At 41.4% G+C, this 13,452-nt stretch overlaps 1 protein-coding gene and 1 long non-coding RNA gene across 2 annotated transcripts in view; both read right to left on the bottom strand.

Moving 5' to 3' along the window:
- Nucleotides 1-13,452, bottom strand: part of LOC125906741 (uncharacterized) — a 48,594-nt gene that overhangs the window by 31,267 nt on the left and 3,875 nt on the right. The window contains exon 2 of the long non-coding RNA XR_007452091.1: nt 11,903-12,105. This is a non-coding gene — a long non-coding RNA (uncharacterized LOC125906741). The remainder of the gene's footprint in view (nt 1-11,902; nt 12,106-13,452) is intronic.
- On the bottom strand, nt 9,022-10,436 carry LOC120947593 (probable salivary secreted peptide). The gene is made up of 2 exons (XM_040363048.2): nt 10,168-10,436; nt 9,022-10,057 (listed from the first exon to the last, which is right to left on the bottom strand). Exons 1-2 carry the CDS (start codon nt 10,348-10,350, stop codon nt 9,881-9,883), a joined length of 360 nt encoding a protein of 119 aa, XP_040218982.2. The 5' UTR covers nt 10,351-10,436; the 3' UTR covers nt 9,022-9,880.

The raw sequence follows: 13,452 nt of genomic DNA, 5'->3' as shown, positions 1-13,452 counted from the left end.
TGATGGAGATGGGAGGACTTTTGGATTAAGTTACCTCGACCGGATGGGTATTGATGGATCAGAAAGTTTTGCACTGTGGTGCTGGCTGGAATCGCCCATGTAGAATGAAGTTTAATGTATTTTGACAGCTAATCAATATGTGATTCGCTATGAACGGGTTTGACTCTTAATATTTGGGATGGATGATCAATCACGACTTTTTAAATTGGAAAGGCTAAATTGGTTGAAAATAATATTTTAAAAATAATAATTCAATTGGTAATGTAAGCCGACGTCTTTTGAGCAAAGACCATCACAAAAATATAAAACTCTGTAAAAAAACTAATTATGTACTGCTTCAAATGGTGTTATGAAACAATTTAAATCGCAAATGATTCTTTATCACTTTTTGATTATGTTTGGAGCAAGATTTGCCTTCAAAGGATCGTATCATCCAAGCAAATCTGCAAACTGAAAACCAAATTACTCAAAAAGGCAAAATTTATTCCGTTAACATTCAATTTATAAAGACAATCTACCTCAGTTTAACAAAATAGAGCAAACAAATTGAGAAACACAGTGCAAACACGATGTTCGATATTTAGTAAATTGATAATTAATCAAAATGTATGCATTCTTCAATAAAAGCTTCTCATTTTGATTACATATGCATTAAACCTTGCCATTAATCTTCCCCACTACTACGACTTATTGTAGTATCATCGTTTGCCGCGAGCAATTTAAATCAATTAGGTTTACTTTCGCGCCCCATCCATAAAATCCCTTTCCTTCGTCTTCATTACGACTGGCGAGCGGCAGACAATCGCTCACGAACCTGCAATTAAAACTCATTACGCTTGCAGCTTTCGGTCTGTAAACACAATCTCATCATTTCCTGATTCTTTTTTTTTTTGCAATCCCCTCCTTCATCATCCAGATTGAAATTGCTCCGCTTGTTGATTGTCAAGTCGCTGCTTACTGTACTGCAAAAGCAGCAACCCCTTAGCTAACGAGCAAACATACACACAGCACAGCACAGCTCCTACGACCTATAAACTGACCATCGTCAATGATGTAGTAAAAGGCAGCAAACGGCAGCAAAAATACCCAATGTTGGTATAATACCGCCGGGAGAGTATTGTGCCAGCAGGACACAAACGACTTGTGTTCCCCCTCGCCTCGTATCCGGAAAATGATGTTGTTGTTGCTGTTAGTTTTTTGTTCTGCTTCTTTAAGCAATCTTTGCTTCAACCGCAACAGCAACCATTCGCGTTCCAGTTTACGATGCCCGCAAAACGTTCATTTCTCCTTGACCCTCTGTGTCGCGATTTCTCCAGGGGAAAGGAATTGAATTTTCAGCACACGAAAAAATGTCACTGCATTCTCTTGCAAAAGAGGAATACACAACTAAAAAAGTTGTGTAGTTTGGTACGTGTTTACCGTGAATAAAGTTTAAAAAAAAGCGCTTGCTGCTGCAGCTTGCTTTACACCAATGCCATAATTAATTTCCCGTATCAAGTCAAACAGAGGTTTTTATTTAGTTTCAAGCAATGATGGTGTAGTTCGTTCTTGATTCGGGGATCATTTTCTGCAAACAGTGCTTTGTCAGCACACTAACGATAAACCGGAGCGGAATGTTACGGAATTTCCTGCTTATCCATAGCCAATTGCCCCTCTACTGAGGGTTGGGACAGCATCCTGCTCGCCACCCCGGGAATGGTGGGGCAGAAAAGGCGAAAGTTATGTCCCCTAAGCGCCATCGGAAAAAGGGTTCACTGCAGTTCCAGCCAGTGTTATGAGGGACGCGTTTCAGTGGGAGGCAAACAAAAAAAGGACGGCTAGTGGCTTTAGTTTTCGTGACAAACAGTCATAAACTAATCCGGAATATCTATCGGGCGAACGAGGGGAGTTGGGTTTGCGTCCCTGAACGCGCCCGTGTAAACAACGGAACCAGGCATTAAAGTACGATTTAACGATTGGGGACGATTGTGACAGGATAACGAAAATAAACATGTCGTAACTTGTATGTGAAGGAGAACAGCACAGGGAGTGCAGGGCAGGGAGCGTGGGCAAGCAAGAAAGGAAAAATAAGTCACAGACAGAAACTACTGAGAATGTGTTATACAACATGCAAACATTCACTTTTTTACTGTTTAATGTTAACCTAAAACAGAAATAGAAATATATTCTCTTATTGCATACATTTTGGCGTAGAACGTACTTTTATTGCATACCTTTAGGCGTAGCCAGGAAGGACGAATAAAATGGTTATTCGAATGAAATGATTATCATAAATAAAGCTTTACTACATACATTTCAATTTCAAACATAGCGTAAGGAATGGAAGTTGCTGAAAAAATCTGGTAAATATGTCTATAATAAGCTCCAGACTATTTAAAATTATAAATAACAGTCCTGAAAGCTGATAAAATAATGTTAAAAAACAGTTTCTTGCAGTCTGTCTGTATTCAACAGAACAGAACGGTAATTATGTTAGCCACAGAAAGTGACGCCTTCGTCTCCATTAATTTTCTTTCCATTATTCTGTGTAAAGAAAATTATACTGCATCGGAACACAGCAGTAGCAAAAGTAAAAAAAATAAAAACGCCAACCGCTCAAAAACATTCCAAATATTCAGTACAAACGCAAAAATATAATTGCAAACTGATCCATATTTGACGTGCCCCCGGCGTGGCGTGCACACCACCCACGCAGCGCCACTTTAGTACCGTTTCCGTACATTCCCCGTGCGGCACATTCCTTTCTTTTATCGATATTGAGCCCCCGCCCCCGCAGGGGAACCATTTTCAATCAGACCCGGCACGGTAATGAACCGTGGGCGCTGTTGTGTTTTCTTGCCACCCCGTCCCCAAAAAAGGGGGCGGAATGTAGCAGGAATTTTGCCATTTGTGCGCCACCGTCTCCGTGCCCCGCCTGACAATTTTCAAAGGCTTTCAAACGGTACGGAATGATGCTAGGAATAATAGGTTCGGTTTTGGAGCGTTCCTGCGCTGGAGAATGCAAACGATTTTTTGTTCGAGTTTTTTTTTTTCCCCACTCCCACCATCTGGGGGAGATCGTGTCAAAATGATGGTGAACGAATTATGAGCGCGGTCCATAGCGCGGGAAGAAAGCGCGTCCTTCCACGGAAGGAAGATTTATTGCTTCCAAAATGTGGATGACTGGTCACGAGCGTATTTTTTTGAGGTTTTTTTGTATGTGTTTTATATGTTTGCAAAAAAACATCACAGAAATGAACGAAAAAGAGTACCACATCGTGTCCTTCACAGCAAAAAAAAAAACGGAAAGCTGCACACACACACACACACACACACACACACACACACACACAAAGAGAAGCATGTTTGAGCCGCCTTCGGCAGGCTTCAGGAGGTTTATTTTCCGCTAAGGCTTCAGCTTTCGATGACTCGACGGTTTTGCCGAATCATCGCAACGGTCATTCGTTTAACATTTCGGTTCACTACCAACGGGCAAGAGCGAAGCCTATCTGCCGCAACATTTTGAACAGGAAGTAACAAACTTCCTCCACTCGAGATCCTCCGAAACCCGGGGACGGTCAGCACTTGATTGAAACGGATTGAGCCGCTCATCGAAAACAAGCACGCAGATGGATGATGAAATTGAACGATAAGTCCACAATTTGTGCCACCGGATATTGACCGGATAAGGGTAGCGGCACATTGTCACCGTTTATCGTGTCCCTGTTCTGCTGTGCTCTCCTCGCCTGGTCGAGAATATTCGTGACATTTGTTTGATCAAAAACATTGCTATTTCAATTTCAGTAGTTGGTAGATTCCACGAAATTTGAAAAGTACAAATTAAAGTATTGCAAAGCCATTTATTTGATCCTTTAAAAATTTAATACATTTAAAGTTATTAAACCATTGTTGAATAAAGCAATAATGTGCTTCAGTTTGCCTAACTTTAGGCGTTTCATGTTTCTTTCTACCTAATGGTACCTATAGAGCAAACATTAAAGTGCAATATGGGCATTTCAGATACTTTTAGATCGATCCTAACATAAATAATGCTTTATGATGTCATTCTTCAATAATTTAACGAAACGACGGAACAAGAAAACAAGTAAATTTTAATGTAATTATGAAAAAAGTCATTTTACTGGAAATTAAATCTCATATATCAATTTAATAACAAATAAATACAACCATAAAGTCAAAATATCATTTTTACTTCCATTTTCCCTCCAATTACTGCTATAGCTGCCATTTACAACAGTGCTGTGGTTATTAAAAAAATCTCCAAGTATACTTCCCTTTCCAATTAAAATCCTTTCAGCGCACATCGAGCAGTCCACTCGTCCGTAATGACATTTTCAAACGCACTTCAATTCCCACGGTATATGAATATTGTGTCCCGGGCGCAGCCTAACCACAGCACCAAAAAGTGTATTTTTCACTCCACAAAAATGCAACAGAAAGGGCCAAGCTTTCAAACTCTTCAAAAACGCATTCCAATACACCCGGCGACGGGCAGTCAATCATGTGCGTGCGTGTGGCATTTCGTTTATTTTTATTTTCCATATCTCGCATCGTTTCGCTCTCACTGCTTCCGCCAAAAAACAATCAAACCCTGACAGCTGGCACGCGGAATGATGTACATTCCGAGTGGAATATGAAAGTTTTGCAGTTCGATTTTTCTCCTCCAACCTCCAACACCGCCAGCGACTATGGCGAAAGGACACGCCAAGGACATTTTCGGATGTCCCAGAGCAGCTGCCCAGCAGCACCGCAGGGTCGTGTGAGCGGTGAGTTGGCCGAAGTCCTCACGAGCAGAGAAAACAATTTATGTTCTGAATATTTCTGCCCCGCCAGGGGATTCACTTCGCTTGTGCGGTGAAAGGCGGACGGTGAGCCAACATTGGGACGTTGGGTTCGTTTGGACTGCAACTCGAGCCGAACGGCAAACAGCTACAGTCTCTGAAATGGCATTTGTTCTGCAGGAAAAGGGCAACAATCAGTAATGCAAAAAAGAAAGAAAGAAAGCGAAACGAGGAGAGAACGCAGCCGTCCAAACCCTAGACAGCGCTCATACCAAACATAGCCATCATTCTAAACGAGCGCTTTACGTTTTGGGGGCGGTTTGCATGTGGAAAGTATGAAGATTACAGTTGTTCCGAAGTCGCCGGGCAGCTGGCTGGTGGGATGGAAGCTGCTGAATACAATAAATATTCGTCTGAGTAATGAGTGGAATGCTTCTCCCGAGCGACGTCATACGCCCGCGCGAACCAAAACGGCAATGCAAAAGCCAGGGAGCATACACTTTACATTTTTCCCGCTACTGACATATGAAACCGAAAATAAAAACAACACAACAACGACACACTGCTTGCTCGCATCTTCGCAAGGACTTCGCATTCTTCGACCCGTTGCATAAGCAGTGCGTGGAAGACACACTTTTCACCTTCGGGCAACACAAATAGCAGCTTCGTTCGTTCCTTTAGGAGCCGACGACAGGGGCAGGGCTCAAAATTCCCACGGTTATTTTCACCGGCAGAGCAAAGCAGCAAACATAAAAAAGAATCTCCCAAGCAACCGACACCGTCATACGGATGACACGATGGCACAGGACGATTCGAGCCGCCTACACGCGGGAGCAGGGCATTTTGTTCGCCCGCAAGCTGCGTGTGGGCACAGTGTGCTCCGATCTTCCAAAAAATACGATACACTCGCAAGGTGGTTCGTGGGAAAACCGTAACTGAAACACAAATTTAATCGAATATCATACCACGTTGGGGGAGGGAAGGGACATCTCCAGCGGGTATTAAGATGCAGATAGCGAATGCTTGGTGCCGTGTTGTGTGTGAAAGTAAAATGCGCCCACACGCACGTCCTAGCACACTTGGGGATGCTGGTGCTGTCAAATGTCATCAGGTTACGTTCGGGTTGGTGGGAAGGCACTTTCGATAGCACCGAACGATATGCAGATATGATGTGGGTTGGCAATGCTGGCGATGCTTCAGACAAGAAACGGTTGTTATGGAGTTTTTAGCTGTCGGAGAAGCCGTGTTTAGTCGACTCGGTGTAATCGTTGCTGAGCAGCAAAACAGAGTTGTGTTATCAAAATGAATGAATAATAGAAACTCTAGTCTAGAAAATGTAGTCCGTTGAATCGAGTTCATGTCCCATTTGGGAGCTTACCGGTGTCCCGCAAGGCAGTAATTTAGGACCTCTTATATTTTTTATATTTATTAATGATTTAACGTATTGTGTGCCGTTTAATGTATGCTGACGACGTCAAACTCTTTTTACCGGTTAAGAGTCCTAACGATTGCATCATCCTTCAAAATATTATAAATGGGTTTGGTACTTGTCAAAAAAATGATCTAGAGTTAGTCCTTGATAAATGTTTCATTATTACGTTTCATAGACTAAAAAAACGATCAAGTATAATTATTCGTTGTTAGGCAGTGTGTTCGATTGTCGCCATGAAGTCTGTCATCTAGGTGTTACACTAGACTCTACATATTGACATATTACATATTGACAACACTGTTAACAAGGCATACAAGATGCTAGGTTTTATTTTTCGACAGTTCCGTGAATTTAATGATGTCTTATGTCTTAAGTCGCTGTTTACTGGTCTGGTGCGCTTGCGCGTGGAGTATTGCTCAATTCTTTGGTTGCCGAATTGCACTACGCTGATTAACAGAATAGAGGCAATACAACGGAAGTTTACAAGACTTGCTTTAAAATGCGACCAATTCAGAGGACTTACAACCATGCCAAATTATCGCTCGCGTTGCCTTCTGCTTGGCCTATAGACGCTCGACCACCAATACCAATGTGTATTTGTAGCCAAAATATTAAAAAACGAATTAGACGCCCCTTATTAACTAGAGATGATCAATATCTACGCGCCAACGAGACCTCTTCGCTCTCGTTACTTACTTGTCGGCGAGAACAGGCGTATCTTATATGGATACAACGAACCGTTACTAGCTATGACAAGGCAATTCAATACATGGTTCCATCACTTTGATTTTAATTTAACGACCAACGCATTTAAAGAAATATTTTATTAATCTTCAATTTTGGCGACACTGGATCAAGGGAGATGTTAGGGGAATAATTTTGGACTTAGGTGTAGGATAGGTTTTAAGTACTAAACTTGTCACAGCCTCAAGAGTGCAAGACACATATGTTGGTAAATAAATAAATAAATAAATAAATAAAATGCCCGTCATGGGTTCAAGCCCCGAATGGCCCGCGCCGTCATACGCAGGACTGACTATCCTGCTATGGGGGGAATCTATAAGTCGAAACCGAAAGACAAGCCCACAAGTAGTGGTACAGGCAGGCATTGACCGACAACGGTTGTTGAGCCAAAAAGAACAAGATTAACACTCGCTTTGCGGTCTTGGCCTGTCTCAGAAGTGTCCGAAACCGCTCACGGTTTGCAATGGGATGGGATCCGAAGCCCCTCGAGGGATAATATAGGCTCTCCCATCCAACTCCTATTCCGACGCGTCCTCGGCGTGCAGATTGGTAACGTGTGCCACCACATATCCAAGCTTGGGTACACGGGCTTGACCCAACCCCTTGGGCGGATGGTGGCACACGGCAAACCAGGAAGGGGGTGGGTAACCCGGGAAACAGGGTGCCTGAACGTCGGGGGGGCAACACGACGCGACACGACAAAACGGTCACGTGGGCGCGGGACCAGTCACCCAGTCCCATGTATTACCAGACTACGGAAAGTACCAGGAATCATCGAAACATTTTTGGGCAAACATACTGAAAAAATCTCTCAAAGGTATGCTTTTTTAATCAAAAATACAACTGACTTTGTTAACGCCTAAATTGCTGCAATTTCCTACACACAAACTATTTGAACTAAAAAATCGAAAAGTCTAATAATCCCACATCTTCAATTACAAAGCTATGTGCTTTCGCTCAAAAGCTTCTTTTGCTTTAGAAAGCTGTTTGCAATCAACAAGCAATTAAACAACTGTAAAAAAAACTTATTTTTACTTAACCCTTTCAAAAAACTCCTTAGCAAATGTTCAAGTATAACAGTTTTGTTATTCCTCACTGCAAGACGATTAGTGATTCAAGAGCGATGGAAAGCTGCTGTGATTCATTCTTTGCAGCAAATCAGCGTATCGAATCCATCAATCCAATATTAATAAATAGAACTCAGACGCTTCTCGGGCCGTTCACATTCAAGAAAAGCCGTAAGCGTACCATAGGCAACAGACAGATAACGATCGAGCAAAAAAAATAGGACCTAAAGCTTAGGTAAAGGATGTGTATCCTTCTTTCTTCCCCCCCTTTGGCAACACACATCCTTCTCTTTATTATCGCATCACTCCTAAAGCCGAAAAATATTGAACTAAACGGTGTGAGAGCGGCCGTAGTGCAAAAACCATACCAAAGACAGTGATGCAAAAGTAATGAAAGCAGAAAAACTGGAAGCCTTTTTTGAGATTGGCTTAGCACCCGTCCTCTCCCACTGGTGTGAAGACAGCTTTCTGCTCTCATCCCTTAGAACAGCGCACAAAGCGTAATGCATCTAGCGTGGCAAAGACGCGCAACTCTTGCGTGAGAAAAACAATAACTCTTTTTGCTCCAATCCTTCAAGCAGTCGAGCGGAAATTGATTTATGCTCACATATGTGTGTGAGCTGTGCTAAAGGAGCCCAAGGGGAAGGTGTTGGAAACCGAATGGGTTGGTTTTCAATTTTCCATTTCCTGCCCCCCAGTGGCGTTTTGCTTCCGGTTTCCTTGGCCGCACAATTATTTTCCCATTTGTCTTCCGATTGCTTGCGAAAAGTTTCAGCTCTCTCTCGTTCGGTGAGAACATTTGACAGCATCACTGTGGCCTTTTGCCGGTAGCATTGATTCCGCTGCCGGAAAGTTACTTTACGAACAGACGATTTCAACGTTTGCACATTTTGAAACCCTTCCCGCCTTGGGATGCATGTTTGGTGATTTGCCCTTTGTTTCTCAACGCAAAGCTGTTCAGATGCTTAAGTGGAATGCAATAAAATAACAACAAAAATTGGAGCTCACTCGCCACTAAAGCAGTGGTTCGAGTCGGAAAAGTGGAAAAGAACATATAACTTTTTTATTGTATTTATGGTTTGCATTTGAATGAAATATGATGTTTTATGCATCGAATGAAAGTTTATTGAACTCCGCATTGGATAAACATAATTTCACGTGAAATTACACTCTTTTATGTTTTTTTATTATAACTTCCCCATTTTTCCACGATCATTTACGTGAAATTATCGTAAAATTACTAGGGACAGTAAAAACAAAGATTATGTTTATACGAAATGATATTTGTTCTTTAGGGAATACAATAATTTTGCGTTTTGTGCATAAAACATAATATTTTAAAGAAATAGGAGAAAATTGTAGAGGGAAAAAACAAATTTTCACGCTACCTATTTTCTCACATTAAGAGCCTTAAGGTGTAAAAATAGGTAGTGTGAGAATAAATTTAACATTGTTTGTCGTTGTTTTTCATAAACATTCTGCAATATTATGTTTTATGCACAAAACGCAAGATTATTTTATTCCCTAACGGACAAATATCATCTCGTATAAACATAATCTTTATTTTTACTGTCCCTAGTAATTTTACGATAATTTCACGTAAATGATCGTGGAAAAATGGGGAAGTTATAATAAAAAACATAAAAGAGTGTAATTTCACGGGAAATTATGTTTATCCAATGCGGAGTTCAATAAACTTTCATTCGATGCATGAAACCTCGTATTTCAGTTTGATTTGATAGAAATACAAAAAAATAACTCTAAACTTTTGTTTCCACTATCACGCTAACTATAAACACTGCTTCACGCGTGGAGAGGCTGAAACTCAGTTTCGTGCCTTTTATTCTCTTACAGCGTTACTTTCCGTAAATCTCGATCGTAAAGTTAAACCGCTGGTACGGTTTGGAGGTAAGTTTCAGCGTCACATTCGATTGGTTCACTCCACCGGAAACGATTCCCGCAAAGCCACCTTTGCCGCCCGGCACGTTATCACGGGTGAAGATAGCCGTAATGTTCGGTGGCCGGTACGCTCCCTGTGGGTAGAGTAAAGCACACAAACGGTTTAAGTTGTCAACTGCACGATGGAAACGATTGCTTCTTTTTTTTTTTTCTTTTGGGCAGATTTGCTTCACACGCTACGTACCGCAGCAGGAAGATAGCGATAGATGCTGCTCTTCTCCGGCACTGGCAGCGAGTTGTTCACGACCACGGCATAATCGAGCAGACGATCTCCAGACACTCGGCGACCCCACTGGCGACTATCGCCATAAATCAGCACCACCGAAACGCTAAGAACAATCACCAAACAACACGTGAGCGCTTTCATTTTGAGCGGATAAGTGCAACGCTACTACAACTGACACAAGACGCAACTTTCCGTTGTCTCTATTAGCAGCTAATGAGAGTCTAGCCGCCAGTGAAGCGGGTCTTCCTCATTTTATACCCCGAGAGCCGCTACGCTTATCAATCAACCCGTCACACAAACGTTACAATTATCAAAGCCACTTCAGGATGATTCATGCACGGCAAGCAACACTTCAAAACAGACCGCTGATGCTGACATAAAAAAAATCATTGGCAGTTACTTCAGCCTGTCCAGCGGCCCTCAATCGCCTCTCCAATCAATTGGGGACAGGCAGAGGGGGGATGCATCGGTGGAAGGACTACGCTTGAGTGTTGTTTGTTCGCTTTTACTCATTCAACACCGGGTAGAGTGTGCTGCAACACACTCACATACACGTCTTAGCTGAATAAACGATGAGAAACTGGTCACTTGCTCGGGCTCGTTCTACAGCGCATTGGCCACCAACGTTCGGAAAGCAAGCGGGTTTGCGAAGAGTGAGGCTAGCAAACATATGTACACCTTACAATGTAATCACACACACACAATGAGCAGTTTTCTCTGTTTCCCACACTCTCGCTCTCGTTGCACGTGGTAGAAGCTAGACCGATATTGAAATATTCAACAAGTTTTCTTCCGTGAACATTGCCAATGAACGTTGTTCGGTGGACAGCACAGCGTTCAAAGCCAATGTATTGATGAATAAGTAAGATAAATGGACTGTTTTACAGAAGAGTACGCTATCTCACATTGATTTAAGCCACCCTTTCGCTTTAAGAATCTTGCATTCAAGATACAAATATTTAATCTGTTGATATATTCTTGTTTATATAAAGCTAGGATGATGTCGCACATGTTTTTTTTTTTTCAAAAACGTATGAATCTCAAAAACGGCTCCATTCGAAGGACCACAGCTAAGAATGGGGCTCATCACGATTCTAGTCAGACTATTGTATGGAGTTTGACAGTTGGAGGCTCAAATCATGTAAACACTCCATACAAAACCACACACAAAACTAGCCTGCAATTTTCAGTCTAGATTATTCTAGCCACAAAGCTAGAATTAGATTCGAGTACCTGCTCGAAAAATGGCAAAACAAGGAGGTGTTTACATTTATCCCAAGGTGCATTAAAGAGATCTGGTGATGGAATACAGAATCAAAGTTTATGCAGTCCAGGTGGTCTTTTTATAACCAAATTTGAATATCACTTTTTGACAGGATGGGTGAAAACTTTTGTTCAAACAAGCTTTCTGGAGGCTTGACGAATACACAAAACGCTCTTAAAATCTTAATTCAGAAACAGAAGCGATAAAAATCAGCCATCTAAATGCATACACCTTGGGATAAGCCCACCTGTATATTATACCGACTTAGATAGCTGCTCGAAACCTGCTATACATTGCAAACAGCGGACAGGCTGAAATTTCAACTAAAAACGGAAAGGGTCCCAATACCCGAAATTAACTAAATGTAATGTTTGTTCCATATATAAAGTATGTAAAACTAATGAAGTAATAAAAAATACAACAACTTACCTCAAGTTAAACCGAGCAAGCTTCTCACATTAAGCACCTTTTCCAGCACTGTGTTTACACTTTTCAATTATTTTTTCGTTCACAACATACACTTTGAACTATTTATTTTTCTATTTTGATTTTAACACATTTAGTAATCACACTATTCCTATTCTGGATTAACTTTTCACTCATTCGCCTCTAGCACATAGACACACGCACACCTATAAAAATATATATAACAATCAAGAAAAAAAATGTTTTAAATTTTACAACTTCACAAACATTGCAATTGGTCGTACCTCACTTGCGACTGCAGTCATGTATATGTCAAACAAAAAGATATGTTTCGTAATTATAAAATGATTAGTTTATGCCTAATAAATCGCGTCATTAATTAGAATTACTTTACACTCTCCACAGACAGAGTGCTGCTTTGTCAGCGTTCCATATTCGGTTCGCATACTTCCTACACCAATAACAATAGAATCACGAATGATGTAAATTTAATAGCATAATCCAATCACGGTACATCATCATGTTGTTTCCATCGACACACAAAAGCAGTAAAGCAGCACTACGGGCCGTCGATCCTTCTGCCACGTAGTGCGGCGCGTTTTCCGGCACCACGTAGCAAATCGATTATTCCGCCAAGCTTAAGCCGGAACGGCAAATCATAATGACAAAAGTGAATGGAAAGAAAATTTGGTCACATGCCTAGCCCATGCACCGGCGGTACGCACACAAGCAAAGCGCGTAACTAATATTCGAGCAGCCGAACGAAAAAAAAAAGTGCGATGAAAAGCGCGAGCATGAGGAAAAGTGGCACAGAAAAAGGCACACCTCAAAATCCGTGGTGGTGGTGGAAAATTCCTGCTCAACGAAGTAACTGCCTGCGTCGCTACCCGGAGGAGGAGAACCTGGAGGAGAACCCGAAGGAACGCTGCTGCTGCTGCTGCTGCTGCTTTAAGACATCATTACTTATGCTACTGATTTATGCTAATTAGCTTAAGCTTCCGTCCCCGTCCACCAAATGAAGTGCAGATCGGGACGGAGACCGACTTGCTGGGGCTTCCACGAGCCGTTTCGGATGAGTGAAAGCATACTTATATTAAATTGTCAATTACTATCCCGCTGGTACGGGACGGGACGGTTTGCCTTTGCTTATTGATTTTATACCCAGCAATGTGAGGGAAATTGGGAATTCAAAAATAAATGTGTTGGTTGTGTTAAAAGCATGACATCAAAAATTTAATACACACTACAATACATCTATATTTAAAAAATGAGAACTGTATTATGTTTTTTTTAATATTTTCGTAAACTTTGTCTATTGTCTATAGACTTAATTGGCTATGTGATGGTTATAAGTACACATTAACTTACATCACAATTAAGGACCATTTAACCTGCCTGGTTATCAATAATCTTTCTGCCTTTGGGGTGTCTGTAATTACCACGATCATAATTATATGCTTTTTAAATGTATCTTTTTGATTTTCCCTTGATATAATTGCATCGTTGCATGCGCGCGTGATTGAAAGTCTTATGAAAGATGAATTTTAAATAAA

This window comes from Anopheles coluzzii, chromosome 2 (assembly GCF_943734685.1).
Source record: "Anopheles coluzzii chromosome 2, AcolN3, whole genome shotgun sequence".
Lineage (NCBI taxonomy): Eukaryota > Metazoa > Arthropoda > Insecta > Diptera > Culicidae > Anopheles > Anopheles coluzzii.
The sequence above is the reverse complement of the archived record's forward strand: the minus strand, read 5'-3'. Positions and strand labels throughout refer to the sequence as shown.